This window comes from Carassius carassius, chromosome 20, assembly GCF_963082965.1.
Source record: "Carassius carassius chromosome 20, fCarCar2.1, whole genome shotgun sequence".
Taxonomy (NCBI): domain Eukaryota; kingdom Metazoa; phylum Chordata; class Actinopteri; order Cypriniformes; family Cyprinidae; genus Carassius; species Carassius carassius.
The window spans coordinates 7,523,880-7,537,919 of NC_081774.1; the positions used below are offsets into that span (position 1 = coordinate 7,523,880).

General features: G+C 38.9%; 1 protein-coding gene across 2 annotated transcripts; it reads left to right on the top strand.

Annotated features, from left to right (window-relative positions):
* Positions 1–4,029: 4,029 nt before the first annotated feature.
* LOC132096190 (E3 ubiquitin-protein ligase TRIM63-like) lies at positions 4,030–8,874 on the top strand. Of its 2 annotated transcripts, none has more exons than XM_059501430.1 (10): positions 4,030–4,386; positions 4,813–4,985; positions 5,378–5,558; positions 5,663–5,758; positions 5,892–6,037; positions 6,289–6,376; positions 6,518–6,540; positions 6,647–6,771; positions 6,853–7,190; positions 8,576–8,874. In XM_059501430.1, the coding sequence occupies exons 1-10, from the start codon at positions 4,267–4,269 to the stop codon at positions 8,654–8,656; spliced, it is 1,371 nt and encodes a 456-aa protein (XP_059357413.1). In that variant the 5' UTR covers positions 4,030–4,266; the 3' UTR covers positions 8,657–8,874. The 2 variants fall into 2 exon arrangements, with proteins under 2 accessions (XP_059357413.1, XP_059357414.1); XM_059501431.1 differs by having other exon boundaries at positions 5,381–5,558.
* Positions 8,875–14,040: the final 5,166 nt, after the last annotated feature.

The following is a 14,040-nucleotide window of genomic DNA, read 5'->3' on the forward strand; positions in this document are numbered from 1 at the left end:
ACAGGCTTCTGCTGCATGCTCTTCAGACAAAGCTACAACGTCGGAGGAAACAGGGAAACGTAGTGGGAAACGAAAAAGAAAATACAGTGAAGATTATGTTAAATATGGATTTACAGTAACGACTGACAAAACAGGAGAGGAGGTACCACTGTGTTTCGTATGTTCAACGTTGCTTTCAAATGAGGCTGTCACTATGTACCACTATATCACCACGAATAGACAGACTGTGTGGAAGTCACCACGCCCAGAAATCCCACTAACAGGTAAGGAGTACCCCCCCCCCCCCCCCCCCCCCACACACACACACCCACACCCACACACACACACAATAGTGGGCCGCCGATTACTTGTTAGTCAGAATGGTGGTCCCTGGCACAGAACCAGTTGAAAACCCCTGCCTAAACCATACTGTACAAAAACATGGACGTAGTGTCTGTGACGTCACCCATAGGTTTCTTAAAGGTGTCATATGATGCTTTTTTAAAGATCATTATTTTGTGTACTTGGTGTAATGTTGACATGCTTAAATGTTCAAAAAACAAAAACAAATTATTTTTAAAATAATGTACATTATTTTAGGTCCTCTATGCCCCGCCTCTCTCAAATTTGTCTTTTTCTACAAAGTCCCTCCTTCTGAAAGAGCAATCTGCTCTGATTGGCCAACTGACCCAGTGCATTGTGATTGGCCGATCACCACAAGCACTAGTAGGAAATGTAATGCCCCTTTCCATAATCGTGAGCCTCATCTTTCAAAATAAATGTAAAGGCAGTTAATAATGTCCTTAGTTTTGCATCAGTTCAAGCTCGAAAGGGGAACAGAGTTGGGTGACAGACAGAGTGATGAAGCTCGTATGTGTTTACAGTACACAAGCCACGGATGGTTAGGACAGCTGACTCCACTGTGTGACACAGTCTCTCATTCTGTCTCTTTACTAATGTAAAAAAGGGGATTTGTTTAGTTTTTGTTTTCCTTGTGGTATAAAAGGTAAATGTAAAGTGGTAAATGTTGATTTATTGAAAAAGTGTTTTATGTGAAAAACTGTAATAAAGTATTTTTTCAAATTCTCTCTCTCTCTCTCTCACACACACACGCGACGCGCAGATACTATTGGCAAAACTCTGCATTTGAACATTCAATAGCAAATACTTAAACTAATAACAAAACATACTTCCAGCTGATTCAGAAGCACCAGATTGTCTAGTAAAGTCAGAATTACCTACTCTCCTATCACAAAACAGTCATCCATAAAATGTGTTCCTGTTCTGTTGTAAGTAATCTTAAAGATTCCTAAATGCATTAATCTCAGCCTCAGACGTCACACCCACGAACAGGCTAAGCGTCTCGTACATATGGGACACAAAAGTGGAAACACTTCAGGAATGTCAAAGTCATTATTGGATTGGTTGAATTATACAGGATTTCCTGATTTTGGTTCTTTAACATTCTTCCTGGAAAAAAAAGATACAAGTATGTGAAATATTTAAAGTTTGCGGCATAGAATCTTTAAAATACGTCAGAGAGTTTTACACACCAGTCTGTTATTGTGGTGACATTTCCACACCTCAAAACGTGACGATGAACGAAACAAACTGTGATTGGTTGTTGAACATGTTGGTCAAACAGCCTCATGGATGGTTCTTGGCCAATGAAAGCGGCCATGAATTCCAGACTTTCAGCCTGAAGGTCTGGCTACGTGAGACTATAAAAGCATCTACTTTCAGAAGGCCAAATAAAGTAAATTTGCTTTCGCCTAGATACACACAGCATCTCCCTGACACGGCTGCTTCAACACTAACTGCGGTTACTGAAACACACTTTCCTTCTTTCTTTGCATGAATATTTGGGTAGCATTACGCAAATATTTCCACATAGTGACGTAGACATGGTCCGGTTTGGTTTTTAGACACCTGGCTGTATTAGAGTTGTGACGTTCACGAACAAACCGATTCTTTTGAACGGCTCATAAACATGAACGATGGGAGCCGAGTCGCGGCTGGAGGGGAGCCGTTCTTTCTGTCATTCTTTTTTCCTATGCGTATTTCACACAGATGCACACAAATGAGCTCCTCCGCGAGACAGAACAGTTATAGGGGGAGGGGCGCACCCAGCGCAGGCCAACCCTTTATAGCGTGATGATATTAGTTATTAGTTGTGCATGTTCATTGCAGCCCACTTTGTTATTGTTCATTGACTTGAAGGGGCTGATGTCCTATTTGCAAAGTTTACAGTAGTAATAGTATGTAGTATGTAGACATTTCCATTTTATTTATTCTAATTTTATCTACTTTAAATATTTTTTTGTTTTCTATCAAAATGTTCTTGTGTGATAACAATGTTCTTGTGTGAAAGTGTTTGTAGTAAAAGCTGTTTTGCACAGAAATTCATTACAGCCGGCTTTGTTTTTGATGTTTATTTGAGTAGGTATTGTATGAATAACATAAGTCAACGTAGCTTTACACACACACACACACACACACACACACACACACACACACACACACTTTGTACTAAAGGTAAATCCAAAATAGTGATGTCACTGTCTAAGCAGAGGGATTTGTGCAACCCTATGGAATATAGTCCACACATGACAAATGAGGTAATAATCAATATTTCAGAATAATTCAAACTCAGATATTGGTGTGTGATATCTGAGTTTTAATTATTTGGCTACAAATCTCACCTCATCATTCCTCCCAGTGATTATTTCCAGGATAAACTGAGATGCCCCCAAGCTGGCTTCTTAAAACTGACTAAATATTTAAAAAGAGCCAAAAGAGCCGTTCTTTTGAACGGCTCTTTGAAAGGAACGGATCGCGAAGATCCGGATCCCCTCAAAGAGCCATAAATCCCATCACTAGGCTGTATACCCTTTAAAGGAATCTCTTTGTTCTGATTCCAAGCCTTGAGCTCTGACCTAGGCTAGGGCTTCCTAGCCCAGCCCTTAACAGGTAAGTTGTTTTAGAGTATGCAGCTCGGGCCCTTGGCTGAAGGGGATGATGTCGCAGGGGATGACGTGTTCTCCCGGCCACCTTTTATACTATGGTTGCACCGGGTTTTGGCTTTGTTTGCGCTGCACAGACCAATGGCTTCTTGTGCTTTTGAATCGCTCTCACGTTACTTTGATGTCATACACCGATCAGTCAGCTCAATGCTGCTTTCCAGTCCGTTACTAAAATGTACACGTATTTGCATCGCTTTGACCGTTCTCTGTAGATCCCACCTTCTCATGCACCACGATTGGTCGATTTACGTACAATGTCTGCAGGTTATTGGTCAAATGATCATTACCGTCATTAAGTATGTAAACAGGAAACCAAAGCCAAAACCTGGATATTTTAGGCAATATAAAAATCCTGGCCAGGACGTGTCCTGCGAAAATGGCACAAATGGCCACCTTATGCTGAAGGCGTTCCCCATACTGACCTCGACCGCAGTGTCTTGTTCCCTTAAGGGAACTATGGATACATACATAACCTGTGACATTTTTCATGTCAGTGTGGTAGTGTCTAGCAGTGATTAGCATACTGTCTACAGTAAACCTGTAAAAATGTTAAACAAACAAATATATATATATATATATATATATATATATATATATATATATATATATATTAGTTTTACATTAATTTATTTACAAAGCAGTTGGGGGTTCAGTGCCTTGCTCAAGGGCACCTCAGTTGTGGTTTGCCGGCCCGAGACTCGAACCCAAAACCCTAGGAGTCAAACTCTCTAACCACTGGGCCACGACTTGCCCATGCTGTCCTTTTTGCTATAACAACTTCCAAAGACACATTATTACAGCAGGCAAAAAAAAAAAACACCTTAGAAGTGCAATGTAATCTTCTTTACACCATACCATTCTCTTTTAACAAGAACATCATCTCATTAAACTTGTATGGGAAAAGATGACTGGATGTCTGGTTTCTAGGGGTGTGTGATATTCCCGGCCTGGTAGGCGAGGTTTGCGAGTTTGTGGTGGGGGTCAGACAGCTGTCCGGTCTCACTCAGTGCAGTTTTCATATATGGTCACGTAATCATGGCAACCTTGACGTACCCATTCTAAAAACAGACCAGACACTACAGGAGCGCGTGGAGGAAGGTGACGAAGTGTTTTGTATGCGCACACGGGAAGACAGCATTACAACTGCATTTCTTTTGCAAGAAAAAAAATAATAATCAGAGAAGCTAGCACACACCAGAGTGTGTTCACCAAGCGCGTGCGATCCGCGTGATGAGCGTGGGTTTACCCAAGAACGCGCGAGACCATGGAGAGTTTGGAGAAGCAGCTTATATGCCCTATTTGCCTTGAGATCTTCACCAAACCGGTGGTGATCTTACCGTGCCAGCACAACCTCTGCCGCAAATGTGCCAATGACATCTTTCAGGTACCGCCGATGTTTGCAAACATTAAAGTTAAATATGCATGGTATTTCATAACACAAAATATTTTAGTGAACATTTTGAGAAGCTGGTAACAGTTATTATATTACTGGTTCAGGATTGTCTGTTTGCAATGGCTTGGAACAACCAGTTTAGACTAGCTAATGCTTTCTAATCTGTTCCAAACTAACCAGTTTAAGCTTGATTTTCCAGTGATGATTTTAAAATCAGCAGCTGTACTGCTGTATAATGATAACAACTTATTGTATATAATACATATTAGTGTGTGTCAAACTGTTGAAGTTGGTCAAGTTATAGGTGTAATGGTTGGATTTAATTCTTCCACCGAGATCAGACATAATATAGACCTTGTATATTTCATCCTATTGCAAGGACAGTTTTTTTTAAAGATATATGCTTTTGTGTTTTAGGCCTCAAACCCCTACTTGCCCACTCGAGGAGGTTCTACATTGGGCTCTGGCGGCCGGTTCCGCTGCCCATCCTGTAGGCATGAAGTGGTTCTGGATAGGCATGGGGTGTATGGCCTGCAGAGGAACCTGCTGGTGGAGAACATCATAGATATGTACAAACAGGAATCCAGCAGGTACTAATACTATAACTTAAACTTCCATCTCTTTAATCTTTTATGCTGTATAAAATAATTTAGAATCCTATTGAACCTATACCTTCCTCCTATTCCATTCTATTTCATTCCATTTGTCCGTTTGTGTGTGTGTTGGGCTATATTTATAAGTAGGCCAATGTGACAGGAGCTATTTCAGACACACTTTGTGTGTTTATCAGTTGCCCTAACACACACACACACACACACACATTTGAAAATGCATCAACATGAACAACATTAGTTACTTTCTCTCAGTTCTCCCTCTTTTTTTGAAGATTCATATTCAATACTCTATATATGTATATGTACATTTTAAGATCTAGAAAATAAAGGACTAAATAAAGGCAATTTATTTAATATCTCTCTATCAGCAGCAGTAAGCCTGAACCAGAACTGAAGAATGATGTGTTGATGTGTGAGGAGCATCAGGATGAGAAGATTAATATATATTGTGTGACCTGCTCTGTTCCCACTTGTTCACTATGTAAAGTCTTTGGGAGTCATCAGTCCTGTGAAGTTGCTCCACTCAAATCTGTCTACGAAACCCAGAAAGTGAGACTAGATTAAATCTATCTTTCTGCTTTCCTCTCCCTGCACCGCTGTGTTTAATCATCATGATGATTGATCGGTTTATATTTATGTGATTGTTTGTTCAGACTGAGTTGTCTGATGGCGTTGCTGTGTTGGTTGGCAACAATGACAGAATTCAGGGCATCATCAGTCAGCTAGAGGAAAGCTGCAGATCTGTGGAGGTCAGTATGTGTGTGTGTGTTATCAGCAGCAATGACTACATTTTTTTCCTGTTGACCATTACATCATAACTTTCAATTATTTCTTATATTATAGTCCAAGAAATGATATCAGTGCATGTGTGATTGTGTGTAGGAGAATGGTCGTCGGCAGAAGTCTCGTGTATGCGAGTGGTTTGATCGTCTGTATGCTCTTCTGGAAGAGCGCAGAGGAGAACTCACACTGAAGATCACCGCAGAACAGCAGGAGAAACTTGACTACATCGGTGGCCTACAGCGCAAGTAGATGCACACACACAAAAATGCACACTATACACAAAATAAAAAAGTATTACTACAGCATTTGTCTAATGAAAAATTCTAAATATAATCAATCATACATACATATATGATAAGATGTTAATTACATCTTATTTTATTTCATCTATGTGCTTCACTCAAATTTTGTAATGTCCTTTACAGCATATTTTCTCTCTGTTTCCATAAGTATGTTTGACAGGTGTGTTTACACACTCTGCTAATCACCTATGCAGGTACAGAGAGCACCTGGATAACACAGCCAAACTAGTGGAGACAGGAATTCAGACGATGGAGGAATCTGAGATGGCCATCTTCCTGCAGGTCAGTTTTTTTATTTTTGTATTGTAGTCTTGCATGCTTTTCTTTAACAGACACACTTAAAGTAATATAATATGTTAAATATTAGAAATGACAGCATGTTTATCCTAAGCTATGGAATACTATGTTTTTTCTCTCTTACAGAACACGAAGCCTCTACTACAAAAGTAAGATTCAAATAATCATTTTACTGAATATAACTGTTTTACTGAATATAACTTGTTGACATTTCTCTATTATGCCATCTTATTAATTCTGTCGTCTTCATCTCAGCATAGCAGAAGGCAGGAATGTTTCTCATTTAGAAAAGGTGGAACGTGGATATGAAAATATGGATCATTTCACAGTAAACTTCAGCCCTGAACGAAAAGCAATACTCAGCATAGATTTTACCAAAGGTAAACTAACTCTTATCTTAACATAGGCTTTTTTAAAAAAATCTATTTCTGTATAGAAGATCCTTCTCTCTGTTATTATAGATGGTGATGACAATGAAGAGGATGATGATGAGGAGGAAGAATTAGCAGGTACTGTTATTCCAGAGACTCAGACATCTTCAGTGGCTACACCTGCCCCGGCCCAGCAGAGAAAAACCCCTGTACCAAATCCTCCACCCATTGCAGCTTCAGGGGCTACACCCATCCCAACCCTGCAGAGACACACCCCTGTTCCAGCCTCTCCACCAATGGTAGCCGACTCCTCACTGATGTCATCAAAACCTAGCCAATCAGTGAACACCAACTCAGCAGAGAACACACCCTTATTTAAACCCAATCCAGACTCCAGTCTCAACTCTTCCACAGACGCACCTGCTCAGGTAAAATTCCATCTCCTTTACTCTCATCCATATTTGTAACCTCTAACTTCGGTTAGAGAAAGACAGAAAAATATTTGAGGATGTATAGCAGGGCTATTCAAATCTTGCCCTGGAGGGCCAGTGCACTGCAGAGTTTAGCTCCTACCCTGATCAAACACACCTGAGCCTGTTAATCAATGTCTTTGGGATCATTAGGAAATCACAGGTAGGTGGGTTTGATCAGGGTTGGAGCTAAACTCTGCAGTGCACTGGCCCTCCAGGGCAAGATTTGAATAGCCCTGATGTATAGGAATCAGTGGCTGCTGTATTGGAATCATCTTTTATTTTGCTGTGATTACCTTATTATTCAAACTAACAAGGCAATTTCTAACTATTTTATGTTTTGTTGAATTGGTGGTGTTGGTGACTAGTTTGTTTGATCTCATTCATATGTTTTTGTATCATCTGGTTACATATAGTGAGTCAGTGATGGACCTTCATACCTAAACTTCTTTTCTAAAAATCGAACAGCACAAGACCACTGACACCAAAATATGTACACTTTTGTAGTTTTTTTTTTTTTAAATTTTTTATATTATGGGATTTAAAATGAAATAAAATACTTTTTGTAAACCAAAGTAGAACATGACGAATTCAGTGAATTATATTAAAAAAATATAACTTTCTACTGCACAAGTTTTCTTACAGAATTTGACATGTTGATAAGTGAAAACGTTTTACTTTTTCAACTAACAACTTTATATGGTTCTTTATTTATTCATTCATTTATCTCACTAAAGAGAAATAGATACATATAAAATGCAACTGGCTGCCTGGGAAGAGTGTAACAATCTTTTCTACAAATCTACAGATCATGTCTTTTGGCCACAAGAGATTTTATGAATGTCACACTATCATTCTCATTTATGCTTTGGCAAATTTAGTTACTTATATAATCAGAAACTAGAAAGAATTGAGTAATTACATAGTGTCTTGAGAAATACTACTAAACAGAATTAAAGAGCAATATAAACACTGTCCATCCGGAGGCCGTCCATCGTTAAAATGGGATTTAAACATAGGCTTTGTAGCAATCTGAGCTGCTAATCAAAACCTAAATGTTTTTATCCCAAGAGCTGTGAGGACAAAGACCAGAATAATCCTGAATTAGGAGTCACAATCAAAAAAAAACACAATATACCAAACTATAACCTGCTCAGTCTCTACCGTTTTAGTCATTTCAAAACTTTTTCATATGACCACACATAGATGCTGTATTCTGTTATGACTCACTATAAATCCCTATAAAAACCCTTTTGCTCTGTCTTACCGTTTCCATTTATCTGTCCAACCATCACCATCTGTCTCTTTCCACCTCACTTTCTCCTCCTTTTCCATATCTTTAGGTAACTCCCGATCTCAACCAGACATCTGAGGATGGCCCACGCCACGTTTTCTCTTTTTCCTGGTTAAATATGCCAAAATAAAACAAAATAATACAAAACTATATTAGTAAACCTGCAACATCACAGTGCTGTTCCAGAAAGCCTATATTGTACTTCATATCTAGGCTAATATTTTGTTACTTTGACAGTTATAAATATACATTTATTAGCTAGCAATTAAAAAAAAAACTGTTAAATATTAATGGATAATATTTTCTGAAGTAGCTGACTAAAATGGAAAATAAAGGATTATGAACGTGTATAGCCTAAATCTTGTCTTTTGTATGTTGAGAATGTGCCTGTTTCTGAAAAACTTAAAAGGAAAAGGCCTCTACGAAAAGAATCTAAACCCAAACTAGGCTACAATCTAATTGTGTAAGGAATGTATTATTTCCCTAAATCGTTCATAATCTTGCGGTTGTTGCCCGCGCGCTGGGCCAGTTGGTGAAAAGTCAGATCCAGCTAAATTGGAGGATCCTCCGACCGGCGCTCCCGCTCCTCGAGGCTGTTCATGATCCCGTTACCGACACGACCGAGCTGCGTAAGCTGCATCTGAAGCGCCTCAGTGCTTGACGGTGATCTCCGGTCGGCGCTGTCCAGCCTGATGAAGTACTCCTCCCCTAAGCGCATCAACACCGGCAGCTGCGTGTTCGTGTGTCCGGGAGCGGAGGCAGAAAGAGAGACGAAGACACCGAGAGACACAGCAGCGAGCAGCACGTGCAGCTTCATTGAGTCAAACTCCCTTGTAATCTGAATAAACGTAATATAATAGGTGATAAAAACGTGTCCAGGACTTTTTTTTTCTTCTTCTTAACTTTTTATTCTTTAGTGGTTGGGCAATCAGGCAAGCGATTTCAACGATCATAATGTATCCAACCAACTCTGCTGGATACATTATTTCTGTCTTTAAGAAAAAAAAACATAGTGAAGTTAACATTTATGTAATTTTGTAAAAGGCATGATTTGATTTCATGCTTACCTCAGCCAATATCTTCCGGAAAAGACTTCGTTTGTGAGAGTCGGTTTTCGGAGCAGCTCGACTCGGTGGGGTTTATTTATATGAGGCGAAGAGCATCTTATGTCTGAGAAGACACAATCACCGGAATGGAATAATTGGCTGCGGTGTAAATCCCAAATGAAAATGCTCTTGCATTCCGTCGTGTATTTATTTCCCACTGTAGATTAAATCGAGAATCATTCTCTTGTGAATTAACCGAGAGTTTGTTAAATCGTGTTATGAATCTGATTCAAACGCCGGTAATTGAGAGACTCTGCTGGTGACGCACTGACGCGCGAGGGACAGCAGCGCAGCTCCACCTGCTCAAACTATGGCGAGTGGAATGTGACAGGATTACCTGCCGAAGTCGACAGTCGTGTACTTTTACGTGTGAGAAGGGTACGTCGCCTCAACTGACGCGTGATAAGTACGTCGCCTCAACTGACGTCGCCTCAAATGACGTCGCCTTAACTGACGTCTGCCAGAAAAAAAAATATTCATTAAGTACATCTCTGCATTTCACTAACCCTCTAAATAATACATCATCATCGGAGGTTTAATTTTACCAAGTAATAAAATGAAAGAGAACATGTTTTTCTATAATCCAGTGATATAAATTAAAATAAGTAATATCAGAAGTATACTTTCATGCATATAGTAATGTATTTGATGTTACTTAAGGGATGTATTTGTATTTTACTTAAAGTATAGTTCACCAAAATCAAGAACTTCATAATCAAGTAATCACTGAGAAATCATTTACTCATTTTCATGTCTTTCCAAACCTGCACGATTTTATTTCTTCTGTGGGACATAAAAGTTATTCTAAGACTTTCCTATAATCCAATACTTTTTCCATGTCCCTCAAACATATGATTTTTGGCTTCCTATAAGTATACAATGGCTCATTTCACTAAATATTACAAAAAACTATCATTACTAATATTTATAAAACATATCATATATGTATTAATTTAAAAAAAAAGAGAGAGATAACATGATAAACAGCCAAGTATGACCCATACTCAGAATTCATGCTCTGCATTTAACCCATCCAAAGTGCACAGTGAATAGTCAAGTCAAGTCACCTTTATTTATATAGCGCTTTAAACAAAATACACTGCATCAAAGCAACTGAACAACATTCATTAGGAAAACAGTGTCAATAATGCAAAAATGATAAAGGCAGTTCATCATTGGATTGAGTTATGTCATCTCTGTTCTGTTAAATAGTGTCTGTGCATTTATTTGCAATCAAGTCAACGATATCGCTGTAGATGAAGTTTCCCCATCTAAGCAAGCCAGAGGCGACAGCGGCAAGGAACCGAAACTCCATCGGTGACATAATGGAGAAAAAAACCTTGGGAGAAACCAGGCTCAGTCGGGGGGCCAGTTCTCCTCTTACCAGACGAAACCAGTAGTTCAATTGCAGGCTGCAGCAAAGTCAGATTGTGCAGAAGAATCATCTGTTTCCTGTGGTCTTGTCCTGGTGCTCCTCTGAGACAAGGTCTTTACAGGGGATCTGTATCTGGGGCTCTAGTTGTCCTGGTCTCCGCTGTCTTTCAGGGATGTAGAGGTCCTTTCTAGATGCTGATCCACCATCTGGTCTAGATAGGTACTGGATCCGGGTGACTGCAGTGACCCTCTGATCTGGACACAGACTGGATCTGGTGGCCACGGTGACCTCGGAACAAGAGAGAAACAGACAAATATTAGCGTAGATGCCATTCTTCTAATGATGTAGCAAGTACATAGGGTGTTATGGGAAGTGTTTCCGGTTCCGGTTTATCTAATTAATGCAGCCTAAAAATCCTTTAACGGATTTGGATAATAAAAGCATATTAGTATGTTATGTGTATGCCAGGTTAAAGAGATGGGTCTTTAATCTAGATTTAAACTGCAAGAGTGTTTCTGCCTCCCGAACAATGTTAGGTAGGTTATTCCAGAGTTTAGGCGCCAAATAGGAAAAGGATCTGCCGCCCGCAGTTGATTTTGATATTCTAGGTATTATCAAATTGCCTGAGTTTTGAGAACGTAGCGGACGTAGAGGATTATAATGTAAAAGGAGCTCATTCAAATACTGAGGTGCTAAACCATTCAGGGCTTTATAAGTAATAAGCAATATTTTAAAATCTATACGATGCTTGATAGGGAGCCAGTGCAGTGTTGACAGGACCGGGCTAATATGGTCATACTTCCTGGTTCTAGTAAGAACTCTTGCTGCTGCATTTTGGACTAGCTGTAGTTTGTTTACTAAGCGTGCAGAACAACCACCCAATAAAGCATTACAATAATCTAACCTTGAGGTCATAAATGCATGGATTAACATTTCTGCATTTGACATTGAGAGCATAGGCCGTAATTTAGATATATTTTTGAGATGGAAAAATGCAGTTTTACAAATGCTAGAAACGTATTGCGTTCAAATAGCACACCTAGGTTCCTAACTGATGACGAAGAATTGACTGAGCAACCATCAAGTCTTAGATAGTGTTCTAGGTTATTACAAGCAGAGTTTTTAGGTCCTATAATTAACACCTCTGTTTTTTCAGAATTTAGTAGTAAGAAATTACTCGTCATCCAGTTTTTTATATCGACTATGCAATCCATTAGTTTTTCAAATTGGTGTGTTTCACCGGGCTGCGAAGAAATATAGAGCTGAGTATCATCAGCATAACAGTGAAAGCTAACACCATGTTTCCTGATGATATCTCCCACGGGTAACATATAAAGCGTGAAGAGTAGCGGCCCTAGTACTGAGCCTTGAGGTACTCCATACTGCACTTGTGATCGATAGGATACATCTTCATTCACTGCTACGAACTGATGGCGGTCATAAAAAGTACGATTTAAACCATGCGAATGCACTTCCACTGATGCCAACAAAGTGTTCAAGTCTTTGCAAAAGAATGTTGTGGTCAATTGTGTCAAACGCAGCACTAAGATCCAATAAAACTAATAGAGAGATACACCCACGATCAGATGATAAAAGCAGATCATTTGTAACTGAGAGCAGTCTCAGTACTATGATACGGTCTAAATCCTGACTGGAAATCCTCACTTATACCATTTTTCTCTAAGAAGGAATATAATTGTGAGGATACCACCTTTTCTAGTATCTTGGACAGAAAAGGGAGATTCGAGATTGGTCTATAATTAACTAGTTCTTTGGGGTCAAGTTGTGGTTTTTTGATGAAAAGAGAAGTGCCACTTTGTCACTTTAGTAGTTTATCAATTTATTTTCTGGTATTTTTTCCCCCATTTTAATTTGTTGACTTCTGCTGTTTTCAGATTTCATTACTTAAACATTGTTTGTACTCTGCTTGCTCATGGAATAAAGCAAAGTATAAAAAATGTACACTGCTTTATTTAATATTATGGGAAGAGGTCTTAAAGCCATCACAATTCACTGAATCATAATTTTGAATTGTGAGAAATCTATAAATGAAAAAAAAAAATACTAAGAATAAAAATCAAAGTATACTTTCATATTATGATCCAACTGTTTTGATGACTTAAAAACAAAATAGACCATTTTTTTTAAATGGTTATTAAATATTTAAACTTGAGTAAAAGTCACAACAAGAAAACCATGTGATGTTTCAGATGAAAGTTTAATCATTTAATAACAAATATATTATCGGTTGGAGTTTTTGTAAATGTTTTACAATACAATTTATACGCTGCGCTCGATTTTATCTTGAGATAAATATAAGAGAGATATAAAAAAAATCCCTTGACCACGCAAATTTCTCTTACATTTTATCATCTATTTCTCCACATGAGAATATTCAGAGGGCAAAGATTTCTAACAAATGATACCATCCTTTTGACTCTCCTTGCCACAGTTTTTGAGTTATGAGTCATTATTTTTGTGTATGTCAAAGCAAAAACAATACCTTCACTGAGGTGAAGCCTCAGGGCTAAAAGGGTTCAAACTGTCTATAATCAGAGTAAATTGGTAATAGGTCAGGGTATCAGCTTTGACTCATCAGAAAGCTATACATCAATTCTATGCAGTGATGCCACGGATTCTCTCTGATAGTCAGAGACAAATGGAAATGTGTGATGTGCCTTGATGAGTTCACTGGGAAAAACAGATGAGTTCTCAGTCCCAAAGACCAATGGGCCATCCAGACTTTTACCAGTGATAGATGCAAAAGCAAACATTTGTTATTGGATGGGGGTTTATCAGAGCAAGAGGAATGGGTGACTGGCATGTGTAAGGGTACACTGACATGGAGGCATTACATGTCATTGGTATTGTACGGAGACATCAAGATGACATCTTTCAAGAGAAGTCCATGGTTATTAGACAAAGACAACGCCAGCTCTCATTCTGTCCTTCTCTCATTCATGTGCTACAACAGCATGGTTTGGTAGAGACAGGGTGAATGTGCTAGATCAGTCCAGATCTGTCTCCTATATT